Raw genomic sequence first — 10,291 nt, 5'->3', positions numbered from 1 at the left:
GTTAACCCCACCAGCCTTACTTCTGCACGCTCATCCATGAAACTCAGTTGCCACTAACACGAGCCTTTCCATAGAGTTCAGAAAGCTTCGACAAAGCTGAAACTCCACCCTCTCAGCGGTTGCCGTTCTGTAACTCAGCACAGCACTGCTTTGAAAACATCTTTCTGGTGCTGTTGTCCTGCAAACAGCATAATGAAGAATAATAAGCAGGTGCTTCTGAACACAAACCCAGAACACCAGGAGTATAAAACTACTATAGATGAAGCAATTAAGAAACCACACTGTTCACTGTTTATTGACAATCTTTATTAGAGCTGACTTTGCACGTTTCCTAGTAAGTACAAATATGAATCAAAGTGCTACCCCCCACAGTAAGAAATCGTTATTTCCACAAAAAAGATAAAAACAACCAGTATTTCAAATTTTATGCTATTTAATACACATAATACCAAAGAGGCAAAAAATAAAAATGAAAGACTAGCAGCAAAAAAGAATTCTATTTCTCTTTCAACAGTCTGTGTGCTTCCACATTTCTCTAGCAAATAAAGAGAATTCAATCAATTTATATATGAAATACCCTGCCAAAAATATAACACTGTGTAAAGAAAGTTAACAGTAGAAAGTTGGGGGAGAAGGAGAAAAAAAAAAAAAAAAGGAAAAAATAGTAGCTGTAACATTAAAAATCTCAAGTGTAAACTTTGCTGCTACTTTAAAATCAAAAACAACAAAAGTCACATGAGTATTTCCGTTTGGCTTAGGAGCCAGGAAAATAAGAAAAGCTGATTTTTTTTTTTTAAAGTGCTTAACCACCATATCCAAAAGTAATGACTTCAGACCTACTTAACATGAATGTGCTCAAAAAGCCACTGCTTACAGTATAAAAGCTGTCATTCTGAAATGCTGCACATACAAACTGGCTTTATCTGCACGAATGAAAGATTCCTTTGAACAGCTCTCAATCATATGATGTCCCAAATCAATGTAATGCTATTAGAGCAGGCAGCTGAATAAGTACCAGAAAGTTGAAGTTAAACAATAATAGACGTAAAAAATAATTTTTTTTTCTTAAAAGGCAGCATGTGTCTCCCAGCCGAACGGAAGCACTGTTATGCAATAAGCGAGGGAAACACAGTTTTATACCATTGTTGTAAACTACCTAACACAAAGTGACTGCTGATCTAGTAATCCACATGTTAAACACAGGGACATAGATATTTCTTTCTGATAAAACACAAAAAGGCAATCATGTGGGTGGGACCAATTGCTAACACCGTATTTTACTTACTATTAAACATACTGTGTAATGAACTTGTTAAACTTGACTTCAAAACCAACAGTATGTCCCAACAGAAAAAAAAAAAACACAAGAAAACCAATGATTTGAAGAGCTTTAGGACTGTTTTGTTACACTGTTATATATTTATTTGAGCCTTAGTGCAAAGGAAAAATTCAACATTATAGGCTCCAAAGCAAATCCAATAATTACAACTATTTCATGGGATATTTTATGGACATCAGACACAGATTCCAAGAGAAATTTAATTTTTTTTAGCTGTAATGACCATTTTTTTATATCTCAAGGTTAGAAAATACATTTAAAAATTGGAGCAAAGACTCTGGCATTCATTAACTTCAGGTATAGCTACAAATAATTTCAACCCCACCACTCTCCCAAATCAGAAATACAATAAACAAACTGAACTGCCACTATTGCTACAGCCATTAAATTGTGCCCACAGCCTGACAGCAGCACCACCCATCCCCACAGTTATTGCACTAATTTCTCCATCAGCTTTGGAGTTCTGCAAGTTTGAATTTGTTTACATCCATCTATTTCACAGGAATAATATTTTTAAACTATTTCTTGGAAGTCATCAATTCCCAACACAGTATATTCATGTTCTTCAGAACAGTTTTTAAGTTAGTGAACCAGCACGTTCTCTTACTGCTAAAACACATTGCCTAGAAAACACAACTTTTACCATACAAAGTTCCTGTAAACACTGCATTAAGCCACAGCAAGCTCCAGACCAGGATATTCAGCATCTCCAGTGACTTGACTTTACCTCATTTCTCCTCTACAAAAACATAAAAACCCCCAAAACATTAGAATTAAAAAGGACAGGAAATGGCATAAATAAACAGGGAGTGAAACCTTGTTACCCAAGCAGACATGTAAAATTAGCCTCTGAAAATGTAAGATTTGAAAAGCAATTATTTTAGTGGTTAAAGTGTGGATAAGACTAAATAATAACAACAATACCAGTTTCAGAGAGAACAGAATACTGTAGCCATCAATGATTACTATTCAAGTCCAGCACTGGCAGTTGTGCTGCTTTTGTTGCCATTTTAAACACTATATATTACCACTTTCTCTGCATATTTCATGCCTCTTTTTTAACAGATGCCAGCAGCATGACTTTTCAGTGCTATAGGAAAGATGGGAACTTTTTTAAAGGGTTCCTTCCATCTCAAGTCTTAATATTATGTGGAATTAAAAATAATGTTTTAAGCAGAAACATCAAACATTATTTCAAATCTTGTCTATCAAAATCACCTCAAAAATACTCAAAATCTCAGGTTTTTGTGGAACAAATATAGGAAAATACCATGCAAGAAAAGTGTAGCTATTCTATTGATGTGAAGTACAAAAGCTTAGAAACAGAAAAACACCAGCTTCAGTCTGAGACTGGAAAAAAAACACCACAGATTTTTCAAAACCAGAGTCCATACAGTGTCACACAGCCCTGCCTTGTCATGTTTGTTAATATCCTCGCTTAGAAGTCAGACAGCATTTTGTTTAACTTGTGTTGCTCTGTATCATTACACTAAACCATAATTAACTCCTCTTTTGTGCCGGCCTCATTCCAACACAATTGTACCCACTGTATACCAGCAGCAGTTCTCAGGTTTTGTTTTGCAGCTCAGCTGTATTTTTCTTGGATGTTCACAAGACTGGCATTTGACTGGATGCGCTTGGCTAGAAAGGGAAAAATTATATGAAAATTAAACACAAAGAATTCCACAAAACTAGTCTCTCCACTCCCTCTATTTATCCGACACAGACTTGCAAACAGCTTTCTGTTCACGTCCAGAAACTTTAATGAAAAGATATGGCTGAAGCTCTTTACTACCCTTCTTCAGGGGACAGCAGCAGACTAATAGTTGCTATTAGCGCCGTCAGCACAGCTGCAGGCAGATCTGGCTGGGCCCCTCTCCCACAAGAGCCAAGCAAATCCCTGGCACCTCCCAACGCCAACAGTGAAATGCAAACACCACCACTTACGCAAAATGAGTATCCGTTTCTTCTGCTTTGAGTGAAGGAAGCTACTAAGATAAAAAACAATAGGTAGGAAGAGAATAAAGGATGAAACTGCAATCACTGGGACTGTATCACTGCAGGGAAGAGAACAGTTGAAAGTCCTGCTCCAAAGCTTCCGAGTGATGTTCATCTAAAAGGAAAACATAAGCAACCCATGAAAGCAAGCACGTGCATTTTTTCTGTGCAGCATGGCATGGCAAACACTCGGGCCTCAAGACATGCAAGTGTTCAAATATCACCTCAGGAAATTGCACTTGAACAGATCTCCCCCCAAAAGCAAGCAAATCCCTGGAAATGTTGAAACAGACTATTTAGATGGAGCCAAGATTTCACATCAAAACTTTTACAAGCTTCAAGAACATAACTATACTCAGATACATGTAGACATTGCCATATGCCTGTTTCCCAGAGAGCTCACTGACAGTCTGTGGAGACAGGGCTAATCCCATGCTTTTGACGAGCACTCCTTCAGCCCGGCCACTTAAACCCCACAATATACCAAAGCTTTTCCCAAACATATGTTGTCAATGCTGAGGATCCCTACAAACAGGATCCCTTATTCCTGCTGTAATAAGGAATCAATTAATACACCAGCTAGAACAATAGCAGTAAATCCTCACATTAAAAGCCAGAAGATTAAGAGATTTATTTTTTTTAAATCCATCTCCTTCACAGTAACAAGAAATGAAAGTGCAGCTACTCAAACTGGAATGCGCTCGGGAGATCAGGAGCTTCAGTCACGCTCCTGCGGCACTGTCTGAGGACAGGGCCCAGCAAGACAGCCCCACCAAGCACCTCCCACCACGGGACACCAGCCTGCCAAAGGCACGGCTGCCCCTACTGCCCCCTGCCCAAAGGAAAAGGCAATCCCTAGTAAGACAAGCACAAATGGCTCAGATTAATAAAGTGTATTAACAAACACTTACTGCATCTTCCACGTCGATACACAAATGTGCAGAGTGTGCAGATTCGCCACCTTGCCTGTTCATCCTCTGCAGGTGGTTATACAGATCATTCAATTTTGTGTAGGTTTCGTTGCAGTTTTTACACACTTCCGTGTAGTTATTTGGTGACAGATCAATGGCTTGCCCCTAGGGTTATAAAACTCTGAGTGAATGACAGTTTAAGGCATTACAAAAAAAAAAAAATTGGTTTGATTTGTTAGGCTGCTACTGCTGAGCTACATTGACAGGAACAGGCTGTACCATGCTAAGCAATCCTTTCCATTTGTGGCCTTCAGCACTCCATGAATGCAATACAGGACATCTGAAAACAAAACTACCATCTCTGAAGATATTTCAGCCCAGTAATGGCTGTACCAGCTACCCACTGACCACTGGGTTAAGTTCTAGTTTAATCACCCTAAGTTTTCAATAGATCAGTCCACACTGCTCCTGACCAAGGCCTATAAAGACACATTTCCTAGAAAGCATTAAGAAAGAAGCAGACAGTTTCCTCAGAGATTGTCCCATGCCCATTGAAGTAAACCCAATTTACTACTGAATGATCCTGAAATCTGACCAGTTTCTGACTGAAATGGAATATGCAGTTTCTTAGGCTATATAGGGCATTTTCTCTGAGGACAATTACTACATTTATTTCACTAAGGAAGTTATATTGTCTTTGCAATATGGCCAACCTTTAACTACAAGTAATTTTAACAGTCAAAAGAAATGTTACAAGAATTTAAGGCAGCTGGTCCTTCTGAGCTAGTCCATATTATCAAAAGGATATTTAAAGACTGAATTTCTATGTAAAAAAGACAACAATTCTACAAAGCAAGAGAGACCTACAGCATTCAGACATGCTGGTTTTTACTATGTAATTATCAACTATTGTGAATTCAGAAATTTTGATGTGAAGTAGCATTGCAATTACATACAAAATGAAGTCAAGGTGAGTATCAATTACAATTAATTTTAGGCACTCAGTCTGTAAACAACTGCATTTTACTGATCATGGATTTATCTGCCTACAATTCACAAACTCAGCAGCAGTTTATTTGCCTAGTCTGCATCTGCAGTTTATTCAACATAAATAAAATTTTTGTAGCAGTTAGAGGATTTAGTGCTTCTCTTAGGTACACAGCATAAATACCTGGAGGTTATGTTCAAAACATGTCAAAGATTTATTGAATAAATCCAGGAATTCTTCAGTAGAATTTGATAATCCCTCACTGTTATTCTTTAAACAATCTGTTGGAAAGAAAGAAATACATCAGGGTATTTTAATTTCTAACATTTCCACAGCCAGCAAGCCCCAGACACTCCACTCCTGCTAAAAGAGCTCTCAACTATAAAGGACAGGTCTAGTCAACACTGCAGTTTCCTTATCTGCCTGCCATTGATATCTCAGACCTGCTGACCTAATGCTTCATCGAGAACACATTTCAGAATTAATTGGCCTTGATTAAGTGAAAGATGAAGACTATCATCAAGTGCTTTCTGAAGAGGGGGACTGAATTATCTTTGGACTTCGAGATAAAACAAGACATTACTTTTATTTCCTAGCCCACAAATCTGGCTTTGCCCAGCAACAGTAACAGCCATTTTGTAGAAGCAGAAGCACCAGCAGAGGAGACGAAATGGAGAGCACCCAGGAAACAGCTAGACCATGAACACACCAGTAGAAATCACAGCGTAATTATTATTCTTTAAGAAAAGAGCTGAGCTTTTTACCAGCTTTGAGGGAACTCTGGAGCTTTCCTCCCAGTCATGGGCTCAACCCCATGTTACTGCTTCCATCCGTCCTACCCTACTTCAGGTGCTCTAATCAGACAGACCTTTAAAAACAACAGTATTTGGGGAATTTAGGAGCTCAGCAACAGCACTGTGAGAGCAAGCCAACATCCTATAAAATTCTCCTGAAAGTAGTAAGCACCGTCAGTAGTTTTCCAACAGACTACTGCCCTCAGATTTTGGCCCTTACAAAAGAAAACACTCTCAGGGTGGCTATAGTTCAGGATTTGTGTGTCATCTACTGGCTGCATTCAAATAAACACATACAATTCTGATCTGTGCACATTTTAGGGGCTACGTCATCACAGTAGCACGAGAGCTACAGAATGAGTCACGTACTTGCGCAGTTGGCTGCCTCCCAGGTTTCATTGAAGAACTCCGAAAGGGTCACAACTATCTGCAGCCTGTCTGAGGTCAAGATGCTTTTGGCACAATTGTGGCTCTCAGAGGAATTCTAGAAATAAAAGGAAACCAGAAAGGAAGCAAACAAGTGTTAAAAATACAAACGGAAATTTCTGAAATGTATTTTACACAAGCGCATCTAAAACAATCACAACACATCACATGGATATTTCTAGAAAAGGTAGAACAGAAGTGATGGAACAAAAATCTTTTGATCCTCCAATTCATACTGTGAGCAACGCAGCTTACTGCACATAATCTCTGCAGATCTACTAGGGCTACATGCAAGTCAGTCAAAAATACATGGCAAATAAAAAAAAACCAAAAAACCACCAAGCACACAGACAGGACTTTCTCTGCCAGGTGGCTTACATTCATCCATTCCTGGGCCTGGGAGCCAGCTCAAGGCATGTGCAGTCAGAGGAGAGGACAGAGTTGTTCTCATTAGACAGAAGGGATAGTAGAAGGAACTGAACCAGCAGACTGGCCTCAAACGAACCAAACCCAAGCAGAAACAGCCTCCAAAACCACTGCACCAACGTAGCCTATCAGCAGCAAACTTCCCCCCAGTGTAGCAACACCAGGAACAGAGTGCTCTGTGGAGCAGCGCCCATGCTCACTCTCCCAAGCATTTGACCAGGCCAGGCTCTCACCCTCCCCAGACACAGGTACCAAGCTCATCTGTCTTAGTGAGCCATTCAATGTACCCCATCCTCAAAGCAGGCTCTGCCACAACTCTTAGAGCAATTTTTTCTCTGGACCAAGCTCATAAAAAAATGCACAGTGACTGTAAAAGCAGTTGCAGAATCAACAGGAAGTATTCTGATCAGAATTCAGATACAGAACCATGACCTCCAGTCAGCTGACTCCTGTGCTCTAGCTCCTGGTGTCTGGCTGCCAAATTGACTTAAGCACTTCTCAAAATTGCCAAAGCTGCCAAAAGCCTCTTTGATAAGTGACGTGGGACATAGAAAAAAAAAATAATCTCTTTAATGAGAAACTTGTTCCTTACAGTGCTTTACAAGAGATCCAGTTTCTGCCTCTCTTTGTTAAAATAGGGAGAGGGGGTTAAATAAGAACTTTCCTTTGGAGGCTCAACTGCAGAAGTCAAATATTGCCACACCTGGTAACTCCCACGTTCATCCACTTTCATTTCTACTAAATTACAGATATGCAAGAATGTTGTTTATGCAGGAAACTCTGGTTGCTTTACAAAGGCTGTGACGCTTCCCCACCACCTGGGCTCATGAGTAGGAAAAAGCACTTTACCAAAACTCAATCACATAGACCTAAATCATTCCTTAAATAAAGTTTGCCTAATTGATTCTTTAATCAGCCTGGTGAGGAGGATTTTGTATTTCAGAGATGTCCAAAACTTAAACTGGCTGCTCCCATAACATTGCACTCTAACTAGTTAAGATAGAAACATCAGATACCTGATTAATTGTAATCATGGACTCAGGTTGCAAGAGGCCACCTCTTTATTTACCTAGTTAGTTAATCCACACACAGAAGTAAAGCCAACAGATGTGTCTTCCAGACCATATAGTGGACAAGTCCTCCCAGGCTGATAGTACTCAAGCACAGCAGCTGCAATGAGTTCATAAATATTCTAAGTACTGGAATATGTTTGGCAACCTAATCCTAGCCAAAATATCATGGCAAAAGTACCCAAGAGAATTACACACTCAGTTTTTCACTTTCACACTACCTAGTCACTGGTGTGAAATAGCTTCCATAATAGAAACAAACAGAACAGACTACAAGTTTGCCAGCTAAAACATGAGACCACTGGCTGCATGTTTGCCCTGGGGAGGACAATTACCAAGGGAACATGCATGCACTCTTCCAATACAAGCACTGGGGTGGTGAGGGGAAGTAGGAAAACAACCCAAAACACTACCCAAAAGCAATACTGATACTTCTCTAATGACAGGAAACTGTACAGTGAAATGGTCTGCAGGCCACTGTGGCCCCTGTTTATCGCCTGGGCTTGAAGAGCAACAGATTTTTCTTGTCCATGGCAATTCTAAATCCTGGAATTCAGAAATCCCAGGACTGAAAGCACAATCCAGGGTACACACTGCTATAAACTTGCGCTCTGCCTGTTCTTTTACCAGGGCACCCAATTTCAGCCCTCATCACAGAACAAAGGCACTTTGGTCTGATTCACTAATGTCATCCTCACATCATCCCAGGAACTAACTTTTACAAATGGATCAACTCCATGAGAACACACAGAACAAGCCAGGAACCATGTGCAACACTAAGAAAAGGAGGGGAAAAAAAAAACAAAACAAGGCACGATCAAAGTCTGGAGGATGTAAAACAGAAGACCCAGCTTCAGTCAAAGTTCTCCCAGCAGTAGGGTGCACTGACTCCAGACAGTGCTCAGGCTTTCTACACACACTCCCATCAGCTTTGGAGCCAAGAACACTGTGACACAGCTCCTCACAAGATGATGTGCATCACTTGCCACAGCTTCGCAGAGCATCAGTTTTCCGGGAAGTGCCAGGCAGCTAAGCTCTAGAGTCCCCCATCAGTGCTAGACAACCTGTGAGCCATTGCTACATCAGCAAGAACAACTCAAGTTTTTCCACTCGCATAGCTTTCTCTGTAAGTGGAGCTCCTTGCCCCCAGCCATGCCAGGAGGTGGCTGCACGGACCGTGCTACAACAGAGCAGAAGGAGGCGGCCGTCTCTGGCAGCAGCGCTTCCCAAACACTCCCCGCCTCTGCCAAACCGCCCTGCGCGCCCCGGCGAGGCTTTCAGCCGGCCTTCCCGAGGATGCCGCCGCCACCTGACGTGCTCCGGCACCGAACTCACAGGCCTGGAAGCCTAAAGGAAAGGGGCCAAGCCCCCAGCCCGCCCCGGCAGCCGCGCACCCCCCTCGCCCCCACGGACGCACCCCGACGGCGCGGGCGATGCTGCCGTACTGTGCGAGCAGGCGGCGGTAGTGGCCGTGGCAGCCCTGGCACAGCCGCACCGGGCGGGCGCGCCGGCCCAGGCAGCCCGTCAGCGCCGCGCTGCCCTCCGCGAAGGCGGCCAGGAGGCTGCGGCACTCGGGCTCCAGCTCGGGCAGGTCGCCGGGCAGCGCCGCGTCCCACAGCTCCTCCCACAGCTCTTCCGCCAGCTCCAGCGCCGGGGTCCGGCGCGGCCCCATGGCGGCGGCGAGGCCGAGGAGGGTGAGCGCCAGCGCCGGCAGCCGCACCCGGCAGAAACACCGCGGCGGCGCCATGGCGGCCGCGCCGAGGAACCGGAAGCGCCGTGCCGGGAAAGAGCCGGCCCCCGCCGCGGGGCGCCGCCGCTCATTGGCCGAGGTGGTTCAGGGGCGGGGCAAGGGGCGGGGCAAGAGGCGGGAGGGGGCGGGGCCAAGACGGGCGGGGCCGGGGCGGGGCGGGGACTCAGCCCGGGGGCTCCTCCCGGGGCAGGGCGAGGGTGGCCGCGGCTCGTCCCGGGACACGGGCTGTGCCTGTGGGCTGTACCTGCCTCGGACACATCCTGCTCCGTGGGGAGCGCGGTTTCTGTGCCGTGCGTTTCATCCAGGTAATACTCTCTTCATCCGAGAAGGGGTTTTAAGAGTATCTGTCTTGTGGAAGTGACTTTAAAACATGCTGAAATACAGCAACAATTTAAGGAAAAAATCCCCCAAACAGAGAAAAAAATTGTGATGGAGAAATAAACTGCAGCTTCTGCAAACAAAGTATTTCCCACGTCTTATCTGAAGCTGGACACCTTTGTTGGTACCTGGCTCCAAACTTCCCCGTGGCCAACTCGGAATAAAACCACAGCCACCAAGGCAAACTCTTCTCAGACCGGAAGGAGTGAGT

The 10,291-nt window shown here is 43.4% G+C and overlaps 1 protein-coding gene across 1 annotated transcript; it reads right to left on the bottom strand.

The window, feature by feature from the left end:
* Window positions 1-548: 548 nt before the first annotated feature.
* Window positions 549-9,718, bottom strand: OSTM1 (osteoclastogenesis associated transmembrane protein 1). The gene is made up of 6 exons (XM_069011028.1): window positions 9,370-9,718; window positions 6,400-6,514; window positions 5,420-5,517; window positions 4,249-4,413; window positions 3,287-3,452; window positions 549-2,980 (listed from the first exon to the last, which is right to left on the bottom strand). Exons 1-6 carry the CDS (start codon window positions 9,697-9,699, stop codon window positions 2,925-2,927), a joined length of 930 nt encoding a protein of 309 aa, XP_068867129.1. The 5' UTR covers window positions 9,700-9,718; the 3' UTR covers window positions 549-2,924.
* Between the last annotated feature and the right edge of the window lie 573 nt (window positions 9,719-10,291).

The sequence above is a fragment of the Aphelocoma coerulescens genome, chromosome 3 (genome assembly GCF_041296385.1).
Source record: "Aphelocoma coerulescens isolate FSJ_1873_10779 chromosome 3, UR_Acoe_1.0, whole genome shotgun sequence".
Taxonomy (NCBI): domain Eukaryota; kingdom Metazoa; phylum Chordata; class Aves; order Passeriformes; family Corvidae; genus Aphelocoma; species Aphelocoma coerulescens.
Note: the sequence above shows the minus strand (reverse complement) of the source record. Positions and strands in the feature narration are given on the sequence as shown.

Coding starts and splice junctions, on each gene's coding strand:
- OSTM1 (XM_069011028.1), bottom strand. CDS start 9,699: ATGGCGCCGCCGCGGTGTTTCTGCCGGGTGCGGCTGCCGGCGCTGGCG. Junction 6,515..9,369: donor GCATCGCCCGCGCCGTCGGG/GTGCGTCCGTGG, acceptor TTTTATTTCTAG/AATTCCTCTGAGAGCCACAA. Junction 2,981..3,286: donor GAAACGGATACTCATTTTGC/GTAAGTGGTGGT, acceptor TTCCCTTTCTAG/CCAAGCGCATCCAGTCAAAT.